General features: G+C 39.4%; 2 protein-coding genes across 3 annotated transcripts; one reads left to right on the top strand and one right to left on the bottom strand.

Annotated features, from left to right (window-relative positions):
• The first annotated feature begins 74 nt into the window (after positions 1–74).
• On the top strand, positions 75–13,034 carry vill (villin-like). The gene is made up of 21 exons (XM_079361874.1): positions 75–159; positions 1,183–1,221; positions 4,286–4,369; positions 4,506–4,580; positions 4,701–4,900; positions 5,242–5,350; positions 6,338–6,448; positions 6,893–7,098; positions 7,195–7,273; positions 7,367–7,465; positions 7,647–7,800; positions 8,109–8,209; positions 8,320–8,457; positions 9,203–9,361; positions 9,561–9,740; positions 9,854–9,999; positions 10,416–10,560; positions 11,007–11,195; positions 11,467–11,535; positions 11,672–11,935; positions 12,511–13,034. Exons 1-21 carry the CDS (start codon positions 112–114, stop codon positions 12,622–12,624), a joined length of 2,709 nt encoding a protein of 902 aa, XP_079218000.1. The 5' UTR covers positions 75–111; the 3' UTR covers positions 12,625–13,034.
• Positions 13,035–13,739: 705 nt separating this feature from the next.
• plcd1a (phospholipase C, delta 1a) lies at positions 13,740–26,368 on the bottom strand. 2 transcript variants are annotated; one of them, XM_079361754.1, is made up of 15 exons: positions 26,152–26,368; positions 22,290–22,448; positions 18,815–19,043; positions 18,460–18,589; positions 18,108–18,336; positions 17,807–18,008; positions 17,112–17,256; positions 16,862–17,014; positions 16,635–16,784; positions 16,399–16,555; positions 16,155–16,271; positions 15,867–16,045; positions 15,277–15,412; positions 14,980–15,129; positions 13,740–14,744 (listed from the first exon to the last, which is right to left on the bottom strand). In XM_079361754.1, the coding sequence occupies exons 1-15, from the start codon at positions 26,180–26,182 to the stop codon at positions 14,653–14,655; spliced, it is 2,259 nt and encodes a 752-aa protein (XP_079217880.1). In that variant the 5' UTR covers positions 26,183–26,368; the 3' UTR covers positions 13,740–14,652. The 2 variants fall into 2 exon arrangements, with proteins under 2 accessions (XP_079217880.1, XP_079217879.1); XM_079361753.1 differs by lacking the exon at positions 26,152–26,368 and adding an exon at positions 24,984–25,161.
• Positions 26,369–27,626: the final 1,258 nt, after the last annotated feature.

A 27,626-nucleotide genomic window follows, 5' to 3' on the forward strand; every position in this document is an offset into this window, starting at 1 on the left:
CAGAGCCTATTGTTCAAGCCTGTTTTTTTTCCCCCGACCTTTAATTTCCCACTTGTCCCTCAGAAATGTGTGGACGGAAATTCTCCACGTTGTTGAAATGACCATACTTTCATGATGGAGTTCAGGACTGATTCTAAACATGAAAAGCCGTGGTCAAAGGTAAGAGAAGCTTAAGTCTGTTCACTTGTCAAGCTGTTGTTTAAGAGGAGTACTAAGGTTAGTTATGCAACAATCTTCCTCTTAGACTCGATGGCAGGGATCGCGTGAACAACACAAGACAAAGACGTTTGTAATGCTTTGACAGGAATGGTCAGCGTGCACTGGCTGCAGCAGCAGGATTTCACAGATTGTTTGCACAGGTTGGAAATGTTCAGAGCAGGGTTTGATACTTTGAGGAATACTTTATATTTTCATCTGTAACAGTTTCACGCCTCTGTACATTAAAGTCACTGTTTGACTAACATCCACACTGCAAAAACTATGAAGAATTCTATGTATACAGCATGTTAATACTTCTCCACATTGAACAAACAAATGTTGCCAAAGCCTCCTCTGATGGGAGAACAAAGCCCCAGAGCTGCAAACCTTCAATAATGTCAAGTGTTTCTCCTTGAGTGTGTGAGAGGAGGCCCAGAAGGAGAGGTTTAGCCACAGAAAGCCTCAGATTCCTCTCCAACACTCGGGCTCCTTGAGTACACCCCATCTGCTATAGTTGTAACAGTTGTGACATGAATAATTGGCGTTGAGTGGCCCCCGTCACACCCGCTGTGTTTCTGATGGCTCAGTCGGACATGAAAACAACACTAGCTGCCTACTTAAAGCACAATCAGGACCTTGAGTGTTGCTAGAGTATATTTAAGTCCAAGTATTGTGGATGATAGTTTTTAAGCATCACCACTTTGTGGTCCATTACTCCCTTCATTCATCCTGAAAACGAGCAAGACTCCCGATAACAAATCACATTCTCTCTGTTTCAGAGGTGACTGGGCAACAATGTAGGCGTAGGTTTGATGCACTGTAAATAAGCAGGCAGGAAATTGCAGGTGTGTTCAAACTTGGGTGTGGAGACAAATACACCCAGCCCCACTCTCTATAGCACACTCCAGCTTGCATACGAGGGAGAGCTAGGGACACTCTATAACATTAAGTTAAAATCTCATTAATCCTACTCCACACTTACAGGGGACACACAGAGCTTCACTCCACCAGACACAAAACAAGGTAAGAGCCATACTTTTATATTTGTGACTCTTTTAACAAGGTTTTTATTTTATTTTTATTTTATTGTATCTCTCCATATGTTTCTAATCACTTTGATTTACAAATTACAAAATCATTATCTTTTTCATTTTTTATTGTTTTTGCAACCAAATCTTTAAAACAGACATTATGGCGTGTTTCCAACCTACTTGCACATACCGCAAAGTAAAATCAAGTTGATATCATTATGTATTAACAAAGCCCATTGTGAAAGCTGAGTCAATGGACACCGCAGCTTAATTGATGTGAAACCAGTCTTTCCTGCCACAGTAATGGACGCAGCACTGTTCCTCCATTTCTCTTTTCATAAATTGTTTGTTTAAGTTTTTCATTTATTCTGAACGGTATCGGGTAGCACAGCACAATTGCATTTGTCTTTTTCATTCACAACAGGGAGTTGCAGCTACAACCTCCAAAACCATCATTAATCATGACAATATTTTCAGACATTAGTTCAATTGAATGAAATAAGTCAAAGTAAAGGGAGGGGAACATGTTTGACAGTATTTAGATTTTGTGACAAACATATTAAAGTGGTTCACCTGTCATAAAGACGTTAGTGATGAAAACAGATTCGTTTTTTCTTGTTTAAAGTATAGTCTGTCAGATATACCAGATACTACACTGTCAAATTATTGATACATATTTAGAAAAATGTTACATTATCTATTGTTTGAAAGACAGAGTTAGGGTGTGGCCTCCTCTTTGCTCTCAAGCAATTTGCTCATTAGGTATCAAGGATAGTTAACTAATCTGACTTTAAACATATATGAAACATATTTAATGCCGTGTATGTGAGATAATTGAACGTGAGATAATTGAATTGTATTGTTTTCAGAAACTATTTCATTAATTAAGTTGTGCAAAAGAAACAATTGAAATGATTGAAATAATTGTTTGATATCATTTGATGGGGTTTTAGTTAACAGCTCCTTTTCACTTGCTTTTGTTGAACACATTAAAAAAAACAATCTTTTAGATTCAACAACAGGTGATAAGAGTGCTCTGAGGTCATAGTCCTCCGAGCATGCTGCCTGGGTTTGAATCTGATTTGTGGCTTTTCACCCTCATGTCATTTCCTCACTCTCTCTCTATCCCAGATTTCTGATTCTATCCACTGCCCTGTCTCTAAATAAAGGCATAAAAAAGTCCCAAAAATAAACCTTTAAAAATAAAAACAAACAAACAAAAAAAAAACTGGGTTGTATACACAGCGTAAAATACAACTACATCACATAATGGATCAACCAGGGGGTCCCAAATCTTTCAGCCTGCATCCCTCAAAATAAGGGTGCCAGACTCTGTTAAGGCATATAACGTAGCACACTGGCTCCCAGTATGATAGACTAGCCAAAAGCAAGATTTATTTGTTAACCAATCTCCCTCTTAGGAATTAAAAGTGGAGTTCAAGAGCAACTCCTCAAACCCTCGTGTAACGGCATGAACTCAGTATTTTGCTGCTACGGACTCATTCTGTCATGAATCACCAGTAACTATGGTGCTTAATGTTAGCTCATGTTAGCATACTTAAGCTAGATATCACTGTGTCATGACATTTGTCAGTTGTCTAATTTTTAACTCATATCTAGTTGACTGGTAAGTGTTAAATTAGCATTTACTATCATCCTGCAATCATTCCTTCGGCCAGTGCTTTCTCTGTTCCATAATGTTCCATGTTTTTGAGCTGCTAACAAAACTGCAACTTTTTATATCACAAGATGTGAAGTTATTCCTGCATGAGTCAGTCTTTTCCTCTTGTTCCTCTTTTGACTCACATATTGACTGAAGTTTGATTTAGCAACTTGAGCCAAGCCCTCTGATTTAAAAGATTTCTTTACTCTTTTTGAAAGCATAGTGTGTCACCTCTTTATTACATCAATAATAAAGCCTTGATAATATTATAAAGGGAGTAGTAAACATGGTGGTAGAATACAGCTGACTGACCAAGCCTCACCTTACACCACCCACTCCATCAATCACTGCCGAGGACATTTTTATACCTGCACCTGGAGCAAAGATTAGATTCTGATACAGCGTGCGGTATATGGACCATGAATTAAAGCTGGGTTATTTCCCTAGGGAAAAACCACAACTATAGCTCCACCAGCTATCTGACAATCGATTCATGTATGCATGGATTTTTGTATTTGCATTCATGATGTGTTGGCGGCAGCTTGACATCCCCCTGATCCTGTTTCCATACGGTGTGTCACAATTAAGCATATATTCTTGGCTCAGCTGCTGTTACAGTGTGTTTGCTTATCACTGCTGTTGTTTCTAATATCTCAGGGAGCTGTTTAAGAAGAACTGATAGTAGAACTTCAAGGTTGCTATGGCGCCAAGCTGACACTCATTAGGGGGATTAGAGGTGTTTTGCCGTCAGAGATGCAATCTTTTGAAATGGTTCACTTGACATGCCAGAGACATCTGTTTCAAGTGAAAAGATAGGAAACTTGAACAAGATGATCAATGAGGAGAACACTTGGAGAAATGCAATGTTTGTGTGTTGAAGCACTTGGGATGACTTTCTATTAAATGTTTTCTTATCTACTAAAGTGTTCTGATATGTAGGGGTGTACTCAGCATTATTAGCAAGACTTGTGGTTTTCAGAATTGTACTAAATTACATACTGTAAATCTGCAGTCCCTGCTTCTCTACAGAGCTTTTCATACCTAATCTTCATTTGTGTTTTGATATTCTGGACCCACAGTTTTGATTCACTTTTTCATTCTTAATTAGTTTTACGTCAAAGTGAGATTTACATTGTCATTTTAACTCTGAATTTCAACTCAAAAGGGGAATACTTTTTTTGTGATAAATTGCTCATTCAAAGTTTTATATTATAGTATTTTATTTCGATCCAAAACAATTTAGCCCCAACTGGCGAACATCATAGAAACGAACAACGGGGTGGACACATCTGCCTTAATGCATACATCGGTCATAAATCGCTGCATCGTTGCAAGTCAAACAACAGTGACATTTCTAACCTTTTATTGCCTTATAATTTTATTTTTTTTCCAGTTCAGCAGAACGATGAGTGATGACAGTCAAGACCCATTTAGAAATGTTCAACGAAAGCCAGGCCTGCAGATATGGACCATCAATGTAAGTTTCCTTGAAGATAAATATTACACAACTCATGTTAGTTTTAAACTGTACTTTACGTAGCAGATAATGCTATGTTATTTTAGTGCCAGATTTCATAATTAGCAAAGTGTTTGCTGTTTTTTCTCTTGCTCAGAACATGCAGATGGTGCCAGTTCCAGCCAAGGGCTTTGGTAACTTCTTTGAAGGGGATTGTTATATTGTTCTCTATGTGAGTACAACACTGGCCAATTTTTCAAGAGACGTAAATGAATGCAGACATGTGATTTATGCATGATTTGCAAGTTTGTGTGGAAGTGTGACTGTGTCTCCCTCTTTGTTTTCACACCAGATAAATCAGAACAAAGGCTCAGGCCAGTCAGCTGACATCCACTACTGGATAGGAAAAGCCTCCTCTCAGGATGAGCAGGGCGCAGCAGCAATCTTCGTCACCCAGCTGGACGAGCACCTGGGTGGGAGTCCTGTCCAGCACAGGGAGGTGCAGGGCTGCGAATCTCCACGGTTCCGGAGCTACTTCAAAAATGGCCTCATGTGTGTAAAAGACAAGGGCTGGTATATGAGCTAGAAGTGGGTGGTGACAAAAATAAGAGAGGGAGTCACATTTGTGCTGTAATCTTCCTGGGACAGGGTTTTACCAGAGTAAATCCTCTACGTGGAATCATTAAGACACAAATTACACTTGTTTTGTTGGGGCTAAGCAAAGAAAAACAGATTTTCCTCTTCCATTTCATTGGGTTTTTCCTTTCTGTTAAATTACGGTGCTAGATAAAAAAAAAAAAAAAACTGCTTCTTGCTGTTTTGCACTCATTCTGCTTTCAAACTGCTGTTATTGTTTGATCACGCTTGAACTTCAGCAACTCATCTCTCCACAGCTACAAGAAAGGGGGCGTGGCTTCTGGTTTTGACCACGTTGACACTAACTCCTACAATGTCCTGAGACTGCTGCACGTCAAAGGGAGGAAGCATGTCACAGCTTCAGAGGTACGCAGCATGAAATAAAAAAAAGCGCTGTGATGGGGATTAACTGTGCCTGCCAAGTAGTCGGAATTGTGGTTGAGGGAGTTGTTGGAGGGGTAGATTACTTGCACAGCTGCTAATACGATAATACAAAAGAAAAACAAGATAATAATCAAAATAAACTTAATTGAACAAGGAAAGCACAATAAATAACATGTTTCACAACTGACAGAAGAAAGTGGATACAAAAGTTAAAGACATTCATCACAATGGCTTTCAAAGTCAACACAAAAACCATTTGTGGATTAACAAAATACTGTAGGCTACTTTCGCATTCAGAAAACCTGTATTGTAAGCCTTAGCATGTCAGTGTGACTATGGAAAAAGGACAACACAACTCCTGTTAGTTAGCACCTGCCTGCGTGCTGTAGCTAACAATAGAAGCACACAGCCCAAAGAAGAAGAAGCTTCAGCTAACAGTGTTTACCACTGACGTCACATTTTGTTATTATTTCTTGTTTTCTCATCAAGGCGGGGAAAATAATCTGCTGACAAACACAAACTGTATTTTATTTTGCTGTAAAAGATACTGACACTTGTATTAAGTCCAAGAAGGGAAATGGTTATTGAATGTTTGTTAGGGTTTGGCCACACATTAAAATCACACTTGCAACAAAACAGATCAAACAGTCAATTCAAGCAGGAGCAGTCAACGATCACTTGTGTCACTGATCATTATAATCATAATCTAATTGAACTCATCAATAGATTTTTTTAATTTTTTTTATAAAATTATGAAAGATGGATACCTCCAAATGTATTTATAACATTTTTGTATCACGTCAATATTTTAAAATGAATGTCAAAGATGCCTTTTGCAAAGCTGAACAATTAGACGTTAAGTGTTTTGAGTTATATTTCCCTACACATTAATATTCTATATCTTTTTGCATCTGTGACAGGGAGAATTCTTTATTTTAATCATACAAGTTAAACTGACGTTATTTGCAGGTGGAGGTATCATGGAACAGCTTTAACAATGGAGACATATTCCTGCTGGATATGGGAAAAGCCATAGTTCAGTGGAACGGCCCCAAGAGCAACCGGAGAGAGAAGCTCAAGGTAATCCATCACTCAGAATGTTTAAATAATAGAGCAAAAGAAATGTTCACAGAAATGTTCGAAACGTAAACTTTCTGACCTTTCAACGGGGAAATTTCAGTTACATTTCCAGAATAATTTGAAACTTTCATGTACATTTTCAAGAATCTTTGGAGGCCTTTTCCAAAGATTTTTCCCCAGAAAATGGTCATAGCTTCCGTTTTATTTTTTAATATTATCTTTAGGGCCCTTTGAATGTATTTTATTGTACAGGAACTGTGGGTAGAAGAATCGGGGATGATGTGCAACAAGTAGCATTAGAAGCAGGAGTCGATCCTGCAAACTTTTCCCAGAGGTTTTTTTTAGAGGAATTTTCTGAAACGTTTAGAAATTGACGTGGACCTTTTTCTTAAAACTGAAGTAAAGTCGTGTTACTTAGTTATGTTCCCTCCTGTTTTTTTGCAGGCAGTCTTGTTGAGTCAGGACATCCGGGACAGAGAGAGAGGAGGTCGGGCTCAGATAGGTATTGTGGAGGGAGGAAATGAGCATGACTCTCCAGAGCTTATGAAGGTCATGATGGCGGTGCTGGGTCAGAGGAATGGGCCGCTCAGGGAGGCCATTCCTGATGACCAAACTGACAGTGTGCAGAGCAGCATGGTCAGACTTTACCAGTGGGTACTTTTACTTCGTCTTTTGAATCAGTGCTGAAATATGTTGGGAATATTTTGTCCTTCAAATTAAATCATTATCTCTTTTTTTTCCCTCAGTGTTTTTGAAAGCAGTGGGAATCTTGTGGTTCAAGAAGTGGCCACACAGCCTCTTACACAAGACCTGCTGCACTCCTCTGTAAATGTCTTTTATTCTCCTTAGATGTTACTTTACCACTGAAATTACAGCAAACCGGCCCAGTCTCATGTTTTCCCTCTATATTAAATTCAGGACTGTTATATTTTGGACCAGAGGGGCTCCAGTGTGATGGTTTGGAAAGGCAAACAAGCCTCCAATGAGGAGCGGCGAGAAGCTCTAAACAGGGCTGTGGTGAGTGGACTTTTAACTGAACACTCAACCATAACAAGCTTCTGTTGTTCTAATAAAGGAGCCATACTTTAGTTCCCTTTTTTCATAGTGTATTTCTTCAGTTTTATGGTTCTCTTTTATGAGCTGGCTTAATAGAGATCCTTCATCAAAAATAATAAAAACTACTCTTCTTTCCTTCCAGGGTTTTATTAAAGCCAAGAACTATCCCTCCAGCACCAGTGTGGAGGTGATGACAGAGGGCGGGGAGTCAGCTATGTTCAAGCACTCGTTCAAATCCTGGAGAGAAAAAGGGCAAACCCGAGGTCTTGGAACCACCTACAGCGTGGGAAAGATAGGTAACCCCGACATAACCTTTCATGAATATTCATCAGGATCAGTTTGCTCTTGAAGCTGATCTTCTCTTACATTACAGACTAGTGCCTAGCAGATTAAAATAGACACTAATAAAGAAAACATTAATATACTGACTTTGGATCCTAAAGACAAAATGCCCAATACAACAATTACCTTTAAGAGCTAATAGGGCTTTTACCTTCTCATTTTAGCACATTATTTTGGTTTATTCAATTCATTTAGAAAACAAATTTTAACACTTTTTATGATGATTAATTTCTAATACTGTACACTTTGGGTCTCCTCATAGCAAAGGTAGAGCAAGTGAAGTTTGACGTGATGCAGCTCCATGCACGTCCTGAACTGGCAGCAAAGCAGCGCATGGTGGATGATGCCTCTGGAGATGTGAAGGTTAGGATAAAAAGAGAATAAGAGAAGTATTGGTGCTCATGTGTGTGTGGTTTGAAAAGGGAGGAAGGCTAAACGGTTTTCTCTACGTTTTTTGTCCATTTAAATGTCAGGTGTGGCGTATTGAGGACTTAGAGCTGGCGGAAGTCAATCCAAGCACATATGGCCAGTTTTATGGAGGAGACTGCTACTTGGTGCTGTACTCATATCAAAGGTCATACCAGCAACAGTACATACTCTACATGTGGCAGGTCAGTATCATCAAAGATGGAATCTATGCATTGTATTTATTGCTCCCATGATGGAAATAGTCGTGGAGTCCTGTGAAAATATTTTTCTGTACATTTCTCCCATCTCATTCTTGTGATCTTGAAATCTCAGGAAAACAAAGATTCCGTATCTTTAGCATTTGTATTCATAGCCACTTTGACTAATTAGTAATGAACTGATAAGACATTGATGGTCAAAGGCCAGGGTTATGAATGGTTTGTTTAGTGACATCAAAGCTGGTGTAGTCATAAAGAGACTTTCTCTCTCTCTCTCTTTCTCTCTCTCTCTCTCTCTCTCTCTCTCCCTCTCTCTCTCTCTCTCTCTCTCTCTCTCTCTCTCTGTGCTTTACCGGACTTCCTGGCCATATGGTCATGCAACATATACAAGAAAACTTCATGGACTAGTAAATATGTAATGAAACATAATCATGACTTTGACGGATAAAATGAACCAAAACTTGGTAAACCAGATGTTAATGTTTGCAAATAACATGAGTAGATTTATGTTGCTCCTGTGATGCACCTGATTGACATTTTTCAAAGATTTGGATATCGGCTACAAATGCATCACCTGTCCCTGACTCCGTGTCTCAGCAGATTTACACACGTGTGTTTGAGAAACGGGGATCGAAACTGCAACTGTGCCAGTAGTTCTACACTGTCTTTCTCTCTCCTTTAAAAACACATTTGTCCTGTTCTAACTTGTCTCCATGTTGTTTTGAACCAGGGACGTCATGCCACCAAAGATGAGATCACAGCGTGTGCCTACCAGGCTGTGGACGTTGATAACAAGTACAATGGAGCCCCAGTCCAGGTTAGGGTGGTCATGGGAAAGGAACCTCGACACTTCTTGGCGATGTTCAAAGGCAAACTCATCATATTTGAGGTGCGATTCTTCACCAAGAAGAACATGTTATGCTTCATTACAAATGCTCAAATGCACAACAATTTCTACATTTGGTTTAGGCAAATGTGGTCGATCGTGATTTGGAGAACTATTACAGTATCTGGAAAGGTCTTTTTTCCCTCTAAGAAAAAGTAATAGAAATAAAGTATCTGATTAATGCACACATTCTGCTCTTCAGGGAGGTACAGGCCGAGCTGGCGTAGTCAATCCTGACAGAGATGCCAGACTGTTCCAGGTGAGAGGGAACGAAGAACTTACCACAAAGGCCACCGAGGTACCGGCGAGGGCCTCGTCTCTCAACACCAATGATGTATTCCTGCTGAAGACTAACCACACATGCTACCTGTGGTACGGAAAGGTGGGTGTGAAAAAAGCCTCACACGAACAGAATATTCAAAAATGCAAATCTCATTTTGCATTTTCACACAATTGCGTGTGTATGTTTGATGTCTTGCTCTTTTGTGTCTCCAGGGCTGCAACGGGGACGAGAGGGAGATGGGGCGAGCCATGTCTGATGTGCTGTCCAAGCAGGACAAGCAGGTGGTGATGGAGGGACAGGAGCCAGCTGAATTCTGGGTCGCTCTGGGAGGAAAAGCCCCCTATGCTAATGACAAGAGGTAACTCAGACAGCCAGCAGCAACATCCACCTATATTGTGATACTTCAGTCTTAAGAGACATTTGACTTTAGCTACTCTGCCAACTCTGCAACTCGTATTTTTTCACGAGCCAGACGAGTATTCAACGTAGAGCTTTAAGTTCTCTACATGTTTTCCTTTTATTCAATACAATACTAAATGCATTCATAGAATGACATTTACACTAAGCCGTAAGGACTTGTCCTCAAAAGTGGTCCAAAAGGCTTTTTAATCATATTTTGAGACATTAATAAGCTTACATTTAAATCTGGATGGATTATTTTGATATCAAGGTCAGCAGAATATACCCAATGTCGTATTCCCCCTCGACAGCACATTCATAAACAGAGCAGATTACACCGCTGTAATGACAGCCAGTGCTGCTGTGCTGTTTCAGGCTGCAGAGGGAGGAGCCGGTTTACGGTCCCCGGCTGTTTGAATGCTCCAATCAGAGCGGTCAGTTTAGGATGACTGAGATAGAGGACTTCAGCCAGAGCGACCTGGACGAGGAAGATGTCATGCTGCTGGACACCTGGGAGGAGGTGAGAGGCTGAAGGAGCTACACTGAATGTCACGTATCTATGGATAACAGTTAAGAAGATGGATTTTGTTGATTATTAGACCTATGTAAAAAATCTGAGAGAATGAAATATCAACTGCAAAGAAAACTGTGAAGGGCTGAAATGTCTTAACAAGTAAATTGTAGATGTGAGACTCTAACTCTGGAGAAATAAACCCATTGGATCTTTTGCAGATAATAAGCTTAAAAGAAGACACTACCATCTTGAGTGTCCAGTATAGAATATAATTAGCTATAGCTAGTTTGTGTGTTAATCAGTCATTAAAATAACCAGTAAAACATAGCTAAACATAGCCAATTTAACTAAAAATGCATACAATTTTAGATATCTATAAAAATAAAATTCAACCACTCAGGGAAGTATACGTTTTGTATTTCTCATATTTTATCTTTCTTAAATCCTCTCAGATTTTCTTGTGGGTTGGAACGTTGGCCAATCAGTACGAGACCAAGGAGGCGTGGAACAGCGCACAGGACTATCTGAGGAGCCACCCAGGAGATCGCGACCCTGACACTCCCATCATCTTTATCAAACAGGGATACGAACCGCTGACCTTCACCGGCTGGTTCAATGCGTGGGACCCTCATAAGTGGAGCGTGAGTGTGTTCGATCTCTTTGATCTCAGTGGAGGGATCTGAAGTGTTTCAATACAGCGAGGCGTAACTCTGTGTCTGCACATTTCCATCACAATACATGATTATAGGAAACTAAATTCACATGAGCTATCCACTTTTGACTGATCATTTTAGAATTTAGAAAGTGTATACAGAGTGATATGTGGATGTTTTACAGGTATGTGTGTTTGCTGTCGAAGATTCTTTATGATTCATTCATTTTCAATCATGGCTAACTTGATCTTTTGAACAGGGAGGAAACTCCTATGAGGAGATGAAAAAAAAGCTGAGCGATGCAGCATCAATCTCACAGATAACTTTAGTAAGTGATTGATTGACACTAACCCTGACACTAACTGGCTTCACCAACTAATACTTAATTACGCATAACCTGAATTTTCTCTAATGCAATAGATGACACAACAAGAATGTTATTTATTGATGACTGGTGTCTGCAGGATCTGAACAATGCTAATCTCAATAAGAGCCCTGTTGGGATGAGTGGGGGTGGTTACAGGGCTCCAGGGGGCCCCATGAGCTCCTCTCCTGTGTACGGATTCCAAGGGAGTGATTCCTCTACTCCCTCCAGCCCGTCATCTTTCCGAGGCGGCAGCACGTCTTCCCCCTCTGCTGGAGGCTCTGGGATGCATCTGAAGCCAGAGCTTCTCATCAACAAGTCTCCCAGTGAGCTGCCGGAGGGAGTGGACCCCAGCCAGAAAGAGGTGGGTGCAAAATCATAGATCTTCTGCTAATGGTTCCAAACATGGAAGTAATTATGCGCTGGGTGTTAATAAATGTGTGAATGCTGCAGACACAGATGGCTCAGTGAAATTACCTTCATATTGTGAACTCACAGAGCTCAGTTTTAGGTAGGGATTTGCCTTAAGGTACATTATTTGAGTCTTTACAGTCCAAATCAGAGTCAATATTGTTTTTTTATTCATACAGCAGAGGCCACTGAATACTAAATTTAACCTGACAAACATTTTAAATCAGTCTTAAATGTAAATAATTAACTATGAAGGTCACTTTTCATCTCTTTAAACTTGTTTAATGTAACTTTGCAGCTGTTTGTTTGTTTTTTGGAGTGAGTTTTTAAATAGTGTTTTGCTTTTACATGTTAATTAATTTTAATTGCAATTATATGTCCATGACCAAAGACTGATTGTAAGATATTGGAAATTTCTTTGCATTTTGTATTAAGTATACTTAATTATGTTTTTCATGATGTAATAACACAAAATGTACAGAAGAGGTCCTCCTAACTCGTCTTCTGTCCTCTGTGCTCTGATTTCAGGACTTCCTGTCTGATGTTGATTTTCAGAACCTGCTTGGTACTAGCCGCTCAGACTTTCGCCGCCTGCCAAAGTGGAGGCAGTCCGACTTGAAGAAGAAGGCTGGAATTTTCTGATCTAAATCTAGATCACACATCTACCGAAATAATACTCACAATTTCGTTAAAAACACAAAAAACAAAAAAACAGCAACCTGCAACTGCATTTATCTGGATCATTTCATCAGAGTTTTTTTTCTTTTACCATTTTCCAACTTTTTCATACATCAACCAAGTTAAAGTGATTACCCAAGTAAAAATGTTTTCTGAATTGTCTGCAATTAACTCAATATCATGATGTGATAAAGAGAATATTATGATGAAATAAATTGCACTATAAATACTTTAATTCAAACAGCCATGCTATATATTTATGTATTTTATTATTTTTTATGCTGACCATTGCATGACTGATTAAAACATATAATTATCATTTACATGGCTGAATCACCTATATATTGTGAATAAATACATCATTTTAAACACGACTCTGTTGGTTTTATTTATAAGCATTAAGTGCAAATGTATGAAAAAGTGACACGCAGTGTTGGGACTACACCTCTACTTTTTGTGGTATCTAGAATAAAATAGTTATTTTCCAGATTATGTTATTGTAACAGCTCTGATCTGATGTGTTTTTGCCTGCTCACTAGCATGTGACCTGTATCAGACTCACAAAACACTTTCTTCACACATTCATGTTGTGGTAAAACAAATCAGGTCTGAGTGACACAGGAGCAAAGTAAATCTGATTCAAGTCAGCTAAGACTGGAAACTGGAAGTGCTGTGTTCTGGGGTTTTTTCTACAGGAGTGTGAGGCATGATTTTGATCAACAGTAATGTACTGGGATGCATTCAAGCCCTGATAATGCAGACGCTGCTAGACAGCGTAGTGGTGCAGGGGTAAAGAGTGCTGCCTCCCAAACAAGAGGATGAGGGATCACATCTTGTTTCAGGTCTTTCGCTGGGGAATTTAGTCTCCTGGATTTTTCTGACTGCAGCCTGGACTGTGATTTTAAACAACTATGATGTACTTAAAATGAATAGTACAAACTTTATAGGAAAGAAAGCTCTGACAGCCAGCAGGTTGGTGAAGTGGTTGAAAAGGTTACCTGGATTAGCTCAGGTAACCTTTCCTCACAATAGTTTGTGAGTAATAAATATAAGACAATAACACACAACTGTAACTTGAATAATTTGCCGTATTTTTATGTATTTTATTTGTATGCTGATTATTATTTTGCATGATTAGGTGGATTATTGTCTCTTGCATTGCTGAATAACCAATCTTATGAATAAAAACAAAAAGCTCTCAACAAGACTGTGCCGGTTTTAATCAAGAGCAAGTGCAAACGTCTGCTAAAGTGACAAACTGAAAGAAAAGATACTGACTTGTTTGTTACAAAAAACTGCTGTAGTACATTAAGTATGACAACATACTTGTTAAAATGTGTTCATATCAATGTGTCAGAAAAGATTTTCAGAGGTCTACAAACAAAGGTTGTAAAGCATCTAAATCTGGATACAAATATGAAAATACCATTAAAAAAAACATTGCACGAAGGAAACCTGAACACATGCACAGAGACATACTGTACGTGTGACTCTCTGATCTTACATTGTTTATACAGTTACTAGACTCAGACAAACAAAATTAAGAAATCATAAACAAAGGCTTGTTCTAGTCAAATGAATCATATTACGTTAAGACAGATTCACTTTTTTGTGCTTTCTATGAGTTTGAGCAAAACATAACCTAAAAGGGAATGGTAACACTTCAAACTATTATTGGGATTGACAGTCAACAAGTCTTGAGCTGGAAATGATATCTTCCTGCATTTTATTGTTCCTCTCCCAAATATGGCAAGTACAGTTCATTGACTCTTTAAAAAATGCACTACACTGCTCGTTCACTCATCCTTTCTTATTTTCACAAAAATCTAAAATGATACTGTGTTACAAAGACAACAGAGAGTCAACCACTAGAGTTCGGCTGATGACTGTTTTTTTTTCCATGGATAAAACTTTTGAAACATTTTTCTGTTCTATTATCTTGCGTTACAACTGGAGAAACTGCATTCCTCCTAAGGTTTTCCAAACGGATGCCTACTGCGCGTCAATGAGCATGAGATGCACAAATAGTCCGGCTGAGCTGATGACGTCTCCTCTCTTGGTCAGAATCGGTACGTGGCGATATCCTGGGAAAAAAGGAGGGGAGTTTGAACTTTGTAAAGAAACACTTAATGATTGGGAGATTACTCAGTATGGTCATATGATTAACATACAGATGTCTAAAACTCTTGAGAAACAAAAACATTTGAGGTGTGTCTGAACACAATCTAGTTATAACTCTCTTAAACAGCAAATACTGGATCTAAAGAATAGTCTTTTTTTAGTTGAGTGCGCCACACTACTTTTGCAGGACTTTCCTACCATTCTGTACACTGGTTAGTGGCAGACAGTATTGCCCGATGAGATCATTCTGGGATGTTGAGTCATAGTCTTCAACCATAAATCGCACCATGGCAAGCTCCGGGACATGGATGTCAAAATGGAATTTCTCATTCCACATGGGGTTGAACCCTGCAGGGATGGATTATTGTTCAGTTGGTTCAACTTTTTTCAGTGTTAGAGCTTGTGTGATTTGGTCTGAGAAAAACTGAAAATGGATATTAAAGGCTTATCACCTTGTGTCCAATGTCTGTGTATGTTTAAATATGTTATAGTCACCATTGTTTTCGATGTAGTGTGTCTCCTTGCTGGCGTTGTCTGCTGGGACGCCGAAGATCTCCACTCTAACCAGGGGGTCGACAATTGATTTTTGTTTGTCCTTGTTGAGCTTTGGTAACTGCTGAGCTGAGATCACCTTTAATAAACAGGAAAACGTCACTTGTTCGAAATATAGGGGGAGGGGCATAATTGTGTTAACAACATGAAAAAGTCTTCTGTATGATAAAAGTCTTCAAACTCAAATTTAAAGTCAGATGCTGTCAGTCAGTAGCACAAGGGAAACATTTGTTGTGGATCCTTTCTTTGTTGGTGTGTGCTCAAGCACATGGGGTTACTCTATTCACATTGTAAGGAACAGATGCCAAACTACAGAAAGAAATGTCTCAACAAAAGAAAGCAAAGAATAATGGCAGCAGCGAAACATACTAGCAACACATATTGCTGACTATTCGTGACACATTAGTAAAATGCACCCTCCCAAGGATGCAACTGCTGAAGTGGAACACTTGTGTAACCATTTCCTTTACAGCATTCCCAGGTAACTTTAGCTCTAAGGTCTTCAATATCTAACCTTTGAAAAAAAATCTTACCATAACATAGAAGCTCTTCCTTTGTAACCATGGGCCATAGCTAAGTGTGTTGGGATCAAATTGAGAGGACAGACTTCTCTGAAATTCCGGTTTCAGGATGTAGCCACAAACCCCATTTGGCAGAAAGCGACCCTGGTTTATGTGCATCTCCTTTGAGGGAGTCTGGAAGTTCAATGCCACTAAACCAATTCAGAGATAACATTGATGAAGACATAAGTTTGATTGTAACATGTTACTTCATTTACTGATAGCAGGATGTCTACATATGCAGATGATATTGAAGTGTACCTATCTGGCAGCCAACGTTCCACATGGGCACTGGGTTGTAGTTTGACGAATCAGTTCTGGAGCCCGCTGGGTAGATTCTGCTGAGTTTGTCCATGTTGTGATGGATGTAGGCAGTGGCTATTAGAACGCATTTAAAAAAAAACAATCCTTTAACACTACCTCAACATACTAATCACAAACTCTTCATGAGAAAACACAACGTTTTTAGCTACATTTGTGGCTACGCTTAAGTAGATGCGTCTACCTGAAGTCTCTGCCAGGTTGAAAGCTTTGCCTTCCTTAAAGGAAGACATCTCATAGAAATCCTGGTTCTCCTTGGCATGTTCAAAGCCATTAAAATGGACACTCTTGCAGTAGATGACGATGTCTGAGAGCACTTTGGCCAGTTTGATTTTTGATTTCTGAAAGGAGACAGGATACTGTTTCACTGGCTCATTCTGAGATTATAAATCATTTTTAAATGGGACACGCTTGACTCACCTTTGATTTGGCTTTTTTTCCATTGTCCTTACAATCTGCAGCCTCATCCTCCTCAGACACAGTATCTTCCTCTATTGTGCTGTTATTGTTAACAGCAGCATTCAGTTTGTTCAATCGCTTCCCCTTGATGAGGATCTTGCCCTTCAGCTCCTGCACAGAAACAGAGAAATTTGCATTGTCTTGTAATCCCTATTAGAAAATTTGAGTTGAATGTGAAGGCCACAAACCTCAGGTGAGGGGAAGTTGTTGGGCATTGTGTTTCCCAGAGGCTTTGTGACCAAAGCATCACCCAGAATGGAGATCATATAATGGGCCATGAGCTTCTGTTGTTCCACAGTGCAATGGTTCTCCAGGGACAGGATCACTGGGTAGTCTGATGTCTGAAAAGCCAAGGAAACACCAACTTAGTAAAAGTGAAGTTCAGCGTCTCCACAGTTGTATTAATTGGAAATCTTACAGAGTAACACACTATCTTACTTTGAAGGCGTACTCTTTGATGGCTCTGATGACGTCTCTGAAGAGCACTTTGGATGTGAGAGTGTAGCCGTGGTAAATAACAGGCTCCCCGTTAGCTCCATCCCAACAGTCCAGCTCCACACAACGACAGCTCTTCATCAGTGCTCTGAAAGGAAAGAAACATTCAAGAAACGCACAAGCCACCAGGTTTGTATGTTTCCATTCTGGAAACTTTTCAACCAAGAACTATCAGCTTTGAAAGAATAAAAACCTTGAGACTGCTATAACTATCCTGCTGACTGAAAAAGGACAACTGTCAATACAGAAATGAATATTAGAACTTGAGAATGGACTTCTTTGTAATATTATAGACATTTAATATTTGATGTAGTTACGCCCCTTATTATCAGTGTGATAAAGTGATTGAGTAAGAAAAATACACTGCTGCTAAAAACTCACACATTTTCGAATCAAAATCAACCTGTTCTCCATTTTAACATGTTATAGTCATGCAAGAATAATAAATTAAAAACACCAATACAATCATTAATGCGTTTAAGTATCCTGCTATGATGTAAAGGAAATTATGAATGTGCAAAACGGTAGTTTTAGATTTAGTTTCAAAGGTAAGGTCCATTCACATTTTTTTTACAACAGTGTGCAAGTTGATTAACGACTTCAGCTTCTGTTCACTTTGTTCTACATTATGTCATTACTTGATGTAGGCCTCTGTGCTGCTGGGTCCTTTGAGCTGGTCTTCCATCAGGTACGTGTTGTGGGAGGAGGATATGTAGTAATGGTTGAGGGGATGGGTCATATCCTGATACACGTCTTTGTGGGCTGGGTTGAAGATGGAACCGTCTTCGTGGTGGAGGTACATCAGGAAGCCATCTTTGGTCATGCGATTCTTCTGCTTCGCTGGATGACAAAAGTCAGACAGATTCAATGAGCACAGATAAAAGTCAAAACAATGATAAAAACATACTGCACATGATTCTGCTACCAAGTTAATCCCACCTGTTTCATCCACCTCATACTTTTCAATCAACTTGAGGGCATCCTCCATGGACGCCTGCTCCCTCTGCTCATTCAACAGGAAGTTTAGCAGGTCTCTAGCGCTCATCTGACCCTCTGTTTCGGCATAATTTCCATAAACCACATCGATTTCCTCCCGATGTGTCAGCAGGTCATAGAAGTGTTTTATTTCGGAGCCCTCCAGGGAGCCTGAATTGGACTTGTCGCATTTCTATACAACATGAGAAAGTTTGAGACGATTAATCAACCAAAAACAGACAAGTTTGTCCAAGAACATATTTAATAAACCATATATAGAACCTATAATGTATATATCTATGAAACAATGAATAACCTTAAATATTTCCTCTGCATACGAGTCGTCCACTTCAACATTGATTTGTCGCAGGAAGTGCTTCAGCTCCTTCAGGGTCATCTGGTTGTCATCGTTCTTGTCTGCTTTACGCATGCAGTTTATGATCCAGCTAACATTTAGATGTAAGGATTTGATGAGATTTTTTTCAAAGCCAAATATCAAACTAGGTCAAGCACGTTCACAATTTGCAATACAGTTCAACCGACAAACAATCAATCCAGAATTACAATTTCACCTCGGGATGTCTCATTTCACGGGTGCACAAAAAACTTTTGTGAAACAAGTACAGTATACAAACACATTTTCCAATAAACTTTGACTTTATTCAGGATACTGCTCACTCTTCTGCTGGCGGTTGAGGTTCTGCATGTTGGTGATGATCTTCTCAATGCCGTTGGTCCACTGTTTCGCCTCCAGCCCGCTGGCAGCCATCAGGTCCAGATTTTTTTTGCGACCCTTGAAGATGATGGCGAAGCATTTCTCATCTACACTGGGGTCTGTGTGTTTATTGAGACCCTCAGACTGGCGGCCCTTGCGCACTGAATCAATGTCATCAATGGAGACTGTTTGGAGAGAAGAAGTTGGTAATAAATGGACTCAAGGACTGATTTGCTAATGACTGGAGTCTGCAGATGTTAACAAGAATGCACTTAGAAAGAAGCCCAGACAAGTCTGCCCAATAAAAAACAATATCATGTCAAAAGATACATTTTGAAACTTGTTTGGTGAATGCTTTGTCACAGCACAAAATATCTGGTGGTCTTTTTTTAGCCCTCTGACCAAAACTTGATAATTCTTTCGTGGAGAAGTCCTTTTGTGAGGCAGCAGACCTTTAATCAACAACATTTCCAAAACTCAGAGTACCAAATGAATGTGTATCTTCTTATCTACAGGAAGGCCTTTATTTCTGTTTGGCAGCTCAGTTCTGTGGCCAGCAGGCACAACACGATAGATAAAGGAAATATAAATAATCAGCCAGTACAGCTTCCTTAAAGAAATATTTTGGACATTAGCTGCCTAATGCACCACTACTCCAACTTGGCTCCAACGAAGAGCCAAATGTAGAGAAAAACGGGCATGGCCGCGCATGATCCATTCAATATAGGTGGCAGTAACTGCTCCTGTTACAAAACCCCAAAGACCACAGGCTTAGCTAAGAGGCCATATGTTGTAGCAGGGTTACAATCACAGTGTTCTGCCCTTTACATCCTTTACATACATACCAGAGTTGGAGCTGTCACACAGAAGTGAGCATTGTTCATGTGACTATCAGAGACTATCTAGGGAAAGATGAATCTAAAGGTCAGATTGCTTGAAGAGAATAACACAACATTGAGTGGGCGGCATGCTGAAAACACACCCAAGGCTTAGTGTGGAGTAGGTGCTGAGTAAGCTACACTCAGCTGACTGCAGGTCGGGTGAACAAAATACCTAGAAGGCACCAGCCCGAAGAGGCGTGTTTGTTTAATCTGTAGATGTACATTATCCCCGGCTAGATAGGCCACTGTGGAGGAACTATGGGTTGCTAGTTTGGATCATTTTCAGAGAATCCATCTGGAGTGCCGAAACCACAACGTCAAGTCCAAGTCATGTCATCCGTGTCATGCCGGCATTGCTTGAATACCAGATGATATTTCACACAATGAGATGATTGTGTAAGCCCTGGCAAAGTTGGTGCTTCTCAAACTCCTTTCTTCAAAAGGAAGAAAACATTTAGCAATAAAAGGTGTGTTCACTGAAGTGGAGCACAAGTTAGCGTTCAAAACTCAACCTTAAAGTTAATATTTAACTTGCTATTGGAACGTTAATCAAGAACTGATAATTATAAACAACAAAAACATTTGCTGAATGCAAAACAATAATTGACCACAAATCTTGATAAAGCCCAGACCCAGCAAACACGTACAGTTGGGACCCATATGGGCCTCACTTGGGCTGGTTGGGCTTTGGGTGGGCATGGGCTTAGAGTGGGCTTCGTTGTTGGGCCTCACATGGGCAGTAGGCAGGCAGTAGACCCTGTCACACCCATGCGGGGCCCATGTGGGTCAGATATGGGCTGGTGAATGGGCCCCATCTGTGCGGCCCAGCTGGTTCCCGGTTAATTTTGTCCGGGGGTACCATGGTGGCCCCATGCGGGCAAGCCCAAATGGGCTCAAGGTGGGCATTACATGGGCCCTAGCTTAAACCCACATGGGCAACCCAGGTTTCACCCATCTGAGGCCCAAACTAGCTGGGCCCCATGTGGGCTTATTATGGGTCCCTGATGGTACCCATAAGGGTAGTAACCATTATTATTAGGGCAAACAAAGGCTCTTTTTACACACTCATGCAATATAGTTAAATGCTATAATAATAATAATAATAATAATAATAACAAAGAGACCAGTATTACAATTAATTACTTTTTTTTTTTTATTTAAAGACAAACAAAGATGAGACCTTGAATTAGTCATTTTCCACCTCAAAGTCCTTGTTGAGGTAGACACTGTTTAGCCAAATTCTTATTTGATAAGTCTGCAAACGTTACTACTATTTGTTCAATGCAGTTTTTTCATTGTGACATACAGTCTATGCTTCCCGCTAGGCGCTAGCTAGCTGAGATTCTAAGAGCTAAGGCCAGCTTTTGGTATAGCTATTTTTGCTAAAAGCAATTGCTTTCAGTGAGACTGTATCAGATGCTGTATTTAATCAATTATTTTTTGGTATAGAAAACAAGAACCCAAGTGGTCATCAAGTGATATCCAGCACTACATGTATTTTACAAGTCCAGTCCAAAAAATAGCAATGTGTTTATAAAAGCTAGAGTTTTTTCAAAAGGTCTTCAACATGAATAAGATACGGTATAACTCCAACATAGGACCTCCATTAGGATTTTGCAAAAACCTGAGCAAAACCCTTTTTTAAAAAGCACAGAGACAGAAAAGCAATAACTTCCATGTATCAAGAAAGAAAGCAGAGGCACCATTAAAATCTTGAAAAAACAGAATGACAAAATGTTATGGGACTTCTTGCTAATAACATGCTTAACTTGCAAAACTCATACCAAAGATGGTTAAAACAATACATGCTACCCTCCCACTCTCTCTTAGCTCAAGCCAAAGTACTTAACTGATTGGTAATTGCAGATTTCTAAAGCCCACAGGAAAACAATAAAGCATGCAGCTTATTTCCGTAAACAAGGGAACGCCTACAAAATGAAGGCCCATCTTTAGGCTGGCTTGTTAAAAACAGCTTTGACACATGAGCGTTTACACGACCGCTCCATATCAGCTTTGTGTGACTATCAACTGTCTCTGTATGGGGACTATGAGAATACTGCTGTCGCTCAGTGTTTGTTCAAAGCTCAGGCGGGGGGTAGAGGTTATCAGGTCTGGTAGCTGCAGCCAGGATGCAAGGGAGTAAGAGCTTCCAGAGGCCCAGAGGATGGATTAATACATGTACATCCTTACAGTGAATCACTGATTCAAAACAATAAGAAGAAAATTATTCTCTCTGACGTACAAACACAAAAAGTAAGCATGTACACAAGTATTTTCTGCAGCACTTTCTTTGTAAGTTGTTTCTTTGTGTTGTGTTTGCATATATTCCTTATATCAAGAGGATTGGATTGAGATCTGAGCCCTAAATTGACTAAATAAAAGTAAAAGTTGGATAAGCAAGTCAAAGCATAACGGCTTACAGATGTGTTTAGACTTTGAAGAAAGAATCCTACTTATGTGCATCATGTTTCTTAAATGTTATTTTCCTCACAAACAAAGAGAAAAAAAATTGTCCAAACACAAATGTAGTCAAGTTGTAGGCATACTCACAAGTTTGGTTTTTCCTGAATGTTTTGTGGGACTCGTGCCAAAACGTTTTGCAGTCTTCCTGCAATTTGAAGAAGCGTGCCTTTTTCCAGGAGCTTGAGCGGATCTTCACCAGCTTCCCGCCCTCCAGCAGAAACTGTAGATCTGGATCTCCTTCCAAACCTGCAGGAGGGGGCAGAGTAAGAAAGGTCTTACTCAAATATTGCACATCATTTTTGAAAATATGACAATTAATTTAAAGCAAAATACATATTTTTAAGTTTCAAATACACGTATAAAAGATTCCTGTTTTTTTGGAAGGATTCTCTTTTGGAAGGATTCTCTAACTTTTATTTAGTTGCTTAATGTTGGGAAACAAACAAAAGACAATTTATAAACAAACACAGATCACCCATTATGCAACTTTGGTATTTATTTTCCAGTTCCCCCTTCTTCCTCCCCCTTTAAAACAGGTAATGGTTGCTGAACAGTATTCCAAAGCCCATCAGTCTGCTATCATTTTTTAAGTTTCAAATGCATTTTATGAGTGTAAGTAAAAACTGTTTGTAAAAGGTTTTTTTTAATAGAGTTGATCAGATGATTTTCCTTGATGATCGATGGGTGCACCCTGTGCACCGCCATGCTACACGCCTAGGGTCCAGCTAAAGCAGGAACACACAGCAGATCATTTTCCTATTTATCAATTAGTCCACAGAATGTTGCAAAAAAGAAAAAAAGACTTTAAAACCACCAACTGTTTGACTGTCAGTCGACTGATTATCACTCATTATGATAACTAAAAGGAGAATAATGACAAGCTGTTGATCATAACAGTCTACAATTAGTTTCTGTTGATGGATCAATTATTCAGTTCAGCTCTTCTTTATGTAATTAGACCTAGCTTGAATTTCACCTCTATTTACATGAGAGAGGAACACGTTTTTCCATTCCCTTACATCCCACCCTCCTTATCTACTGACACAGACATTTCTGTGTATAATCAGTGACACTGCCCTTTAAAAGCAGACTTTAGGTCCTTTTATAACCTCAGTTTAGAAGAAGTGAAATTACAGGGTTTGAAAAGATCATTCCTTGCTTTATCTTTCCTATAAACACATATCATATAAAACGTGTTTGGTCCAGTTTGCATGGTCAGCTGATAAATGTTTGAGAGTTCATCAGCGTGCAGTAAAATGTTTTATAACAGATTAGTGGTGCCAGCACGTTGTCATTCAGGTGACGAAATCTACTGCTTGTTGATTTCATGGAAAGGGTGTGGGACATGATTCATAATTCATGGACAACACTTCAGGAGTCCACAATAGGCTCAGAGGACAGTGTTTGGTTTGTTTTCCATCTGTGCAGATGTGAGGTTTTGTTGGTGTGTCAGTGGATGTGGGTGGGACTTTGTAAAAAATTTTTGGTTACACAAACTCAAAATTGTAGTTAGATGTAATCTAATACAATGTGTAAAATTGGTTATTACTAAAAAAAAAAAGGGAGAATAACTAATGTCCTCTGAGGGCATTTGAGGATACAACATTTACAGCAGCTCAGCAGGGATGTGTTGTGGGCAGGACAACAACATTACAGACATTTTTTCCCATCTCACACCACAGACTCACAGAGGCCGTCTATGAGCTTCTCTGCAGGCAGGGCGGGGGACTCTAGAGTTTGAACACCACCTCTGCTCAGACAGGCTTTCTGTCCACAAATTTAAACATCAACTTTTCAGTGTAATCTATTTTACTGTGAAAAGGTGATACACTTTCCAGCTTTATGTATAGAGATGAGCCACACGGTACATATGTGTCACCCTCCAAACACTTCTCAAACCATAAATGTGACTCATACTCAACATGTTTTTTTTGGTTTTTTTTAGGACGAGGTTTCCTTTTCCTTGTTTTGCAGAGTAATCATTTTCAGATGCAAGGCAGGAAAAGAAGTTATTTTGAACCTTTAGTTTTTCTGCTACACCCTGCTAGATGAGACAAGCTAGGGCAAGAAAATGACCAAATGTACCTTAAATAACAAGGAGGGAAACCCTAGGGGGAATGGGGCGGTGATAAGGCTAACACACAACCTAAAGAGTGTCCTGTATGAGGGTGCAAAGCAAAACTTTTTTGTTTTGTTTCACTTTTTCAAAAATGTATACATATATATTATATACATTCAAAGCTGAATGTAAGTCCACTCATAGGTTCCTAATAAAAAAAATGGGACCAAAGTAGTGTTAAAAGACTGACTTGTAAAAGATTGACTTGAGATATAAAACAGTTGTTACACTATAGCCTCCCTTCTAAAAATGACTAATAAGTTATGAAACGTTACTGCTACCACTCTCTGCACAGGGTAGTTCCCCTCAAACCATTTTTAAAGTTGTTAATGTGTTTCTGTTTGTCCCTTGCTTCAAGATAACAGAACATTACATGCTCTCTCAGTTGTCACGAAAGAATTCGTCGCCTCCAGCAATGAGGACACCTTTATGCAGCTTCTTCACTGCCTACCCAAACACAGCACATATTTTACATCATAGCAACACGAATATACTACGTATACCCTTTGAGGTACATTTGATGTACACTAAAGAGATTAAGATCTAACAAAATCCAGGTTAACAAAACATTCTGTGCGCGCGCCTGCATTTGTTGGCTGAATACCGAGCGCGCGCGTCATTCTGCTCAGGCACATTTGCACCTTTCAGGGGGGGACACTCACCTAGGCGTTTTCCGTTCTCCAACGCAACTTTTTTCATCTGCTCCTGGAAAGCCTGTTCCTCGGATTTGGTCCTTTTCGGACGTTTATGTAAACAAGACATTTTGGAATAACTGCAAAATACCTAGTGGAAGTTTAATGTGTCCTCGGTAGTACAGACAGGCACCACGTAGGCTGGTTCCCCCTCATGGGGCGGGTCTAAGCACATCTATTGCTCTATTATGACTGATGTTGTGAGTGTGCACCAGCTTGTGAGGACTTTCAGGTACTCTAATGAGTTCAAAGGTCTTCTGTGTTCACATTCAGTCTTAAATATTTGTATTGGTTAATTGATGTTAAAAGATTGTCCCCCATGCCATTGACTCTCAAAAAACATCCAGGAACTCAAATATGTTCTCAATGAAAATTCCTTTCATTAATGACAAGTCTTACTCTGAATATGATTGTTCCTTACTTTAGCAAAATAAAATAAAATGGTCGGACACATGTTAACGTTGAATGCATATGTTTCTTTTTAGTATGCTCTTAAGATAAATACATGGCTGCTGTTTGAGTATACAAGTATATAATGTGTATTGAAGTCATATTTAACTTGCCATGCTGTAGAGCTGTGAAATTGCGCCACCTCATGGGCAATTTGTAAAAAAAACCTTATTATGAATTGACATTCCTGTTTGAAAATGTGAAGTTTCAGTTCTCACATTCAGGTGAATTAAAATGTTTCCCTGTTTTGCTTGTTTTTTACTCATCAAAGTTGTTCGTTTTTTGTTTTTTTATCCTATTCCTTAAATATGTGTGAGTCTAAAGGTTTTCCATCATAACTTAATCAAATAACTATTTTGAATGAGGTTAGCATTGACACCTGCATGCATCTCTTTACATACATAGACATGATCTTCTTCCAAAAACAAACAAAACCACTGCCCTCACCCAGATTATTCAGGCCGCAAATTTGCCTTCAAGGTGAACAAGAGAGCCACCAGTTCTGTGTCAATACCAACAATGACATGCATGTTGTTTGGAAGATGGTGTCATATGAATTACTTTTTAATTTGATTAATCTTTAAAGTGAAATTAGGATGATACAAATGTAAAAAAGCTCCAACTCCAACAAATGAATCAAAGTATGGTTGGAAAAAATAAATCTGTGAGTTAAGAAACACCAACTTACCATGAGTTCCAGTTGGGCCATTGTGCTCCATTGTGATTCTAGTCAAAGTAAATCACTATTTACAAAGATAAGGTCCTCCAGGGTTCTGTGTTGGTGATACAATATAATGTCTCGAAACCTTTTAACTCTTTTCTTAGTCCATTGAAGGGAAAAATCCAGTCTGTGTCCTCCTCTGAGCTGACAAGCTCAATACCAGCCGAGCAGGCTCTTATCAACCCTCAGTCCACACCCACTGCAACACCAGTCTGACTAGTACAACACCGTGTTTGCCCTTATGACTTTCATTCAGCTGTCTGTTTTTGTCAACCACATCTCTGGGTGGAACTCTACCAACAAAGACTTAACATAAACACTTTGTTAAGATCTAATGTAAACCATGATGAGAAAAAAAATGATCAAGACTTTACGTTTTTAGCATTAAACCACTATTGGTGTCTTATAGGGCTGTCGCATCTAAAATATGCTTTGATTTGTTTTGGGTGTTGCCCTTGTCAGGTAAAGACTTGTCACTTATAGTGGGAGGCGTGTTCTGGCCTCACCCATCTTTACCTTTTTTTTTTTACCATGCAAAGTCGATCTTAGGACAATACCACTTCATCTTTACATTACATTTAGCCTGCATGTTTCTGCAGATAAAGGCATCGACCATCTATCTGTGTATGACTCTATGTATATATTTCAGCATACTGTGTGGCTGATAAATAAAACAGAAAAATGGCAGATTTCAAGCTAAATAAAGAGGTTATTTGGAATGAACACAGAAATTCTCTTCTTTTCCCAAAATGATGGACTGTTTATGCATTGTGTTTTTGTTCTTATAGACACTTTGAAATTTGATTAGATACTGTTCCTTCACTAGATGCAACAAGCTCCTGTTCATTATCAGAATGTAATCTATGAGAAGGTTGACAAATGTCTCTTTGTGCCTCTCAGTAATCTGTGTCTGCCAGTCTGTTCTGTCCTGTGAACTCTTGCATTGGGGCAGCTCTGTCTGGCAAACCACGAGGCACAGAATGAGCCCAACAATCCCCTCTTTGAAAAGCCCACTTGAGCTACATGAGCTGACCAGCACAGTCAAAAATGTTGTCCATGATGTCTCTGGACTCTTACCAAACCAAAGTCCTGCCTGGACATGAGTAATTAAGTTTGTCCTCACACAAGTCTTTAAATTAACTCTTTGCACTCATGCATTTTACAATGACAGGTATCATCTCAAGTAGCAAGAAAAGAAATACCAGGTAACAAAGAGAATGTAACAGCCACAAAATGCACCTCAAGAACAGAGTAGACTCAGGTTACTGTATGGTTTAGTGTGTCAGATGAGAGACTGAACAAGTGCAGAAAATCCAAATATTCTCGTTGGTATTGAATGTAATGCAAATGTCCCCCCCCCCCCCCCCCCCCCCCCCCAATCCCTTAACTGTTGAATTAATTATTATACATGCACAAATGTGTTGGGTTTGAGAATGGCCCTT

Source organism: Symphodus melops (genome assembly GCF_947650265.1).
Source record: "Symphodus melops genome assembly, chromosome: 14".
NCBI classification, from domain to species: Eukaryota; Metazoa; Chordata; class Actinopteri; order Labriformes; family Labridae; genus Symphodus; species Symphodus melops.

Coding starts and splice junctions, on each gene's coding strand:
- vill (XM_079361874.1), top strand. CDS start 112: ATGATGGAGTTCAGGACTGATTCTAAACATGAAAAGCCGTGGTCAAAG. Junction 11,196..11,466: donor GGGACCCTCATAAGTGGAGC/GTGAGTGTGTTC, acceptor TCTTTTGAACAG/GGAGGAAACTCCTATGAGGA. Junction 11,536..11,671: donor CAATCTCACAGATAACTTTA/GTAAGTGATTGA, acceptor TGGTGTCTGCAG/GATCTGAACAATGCTAATCT.
- plcd1a (XM_079361753.1), bottom strand. CDS start 25,083: ATGTCTTGTTTACATAAACGTCCGAAAAGGACCAAATCCGAGGAACAG. Junction 17,257..17,806: donor AGCACAGAGGCCTACATCAA/GTAATGACATAA, acceptor CTTTCCTTTCAG/AGCACTGATGAAGAGCTGTC. Junction 16,785..16,861: donor ACAACTTCCCCTCACCTGAG/GTTTGTGGCCTT, acceptor GTTTCTGTGCAG/GAGCTGAAGGGCAAGATCCT.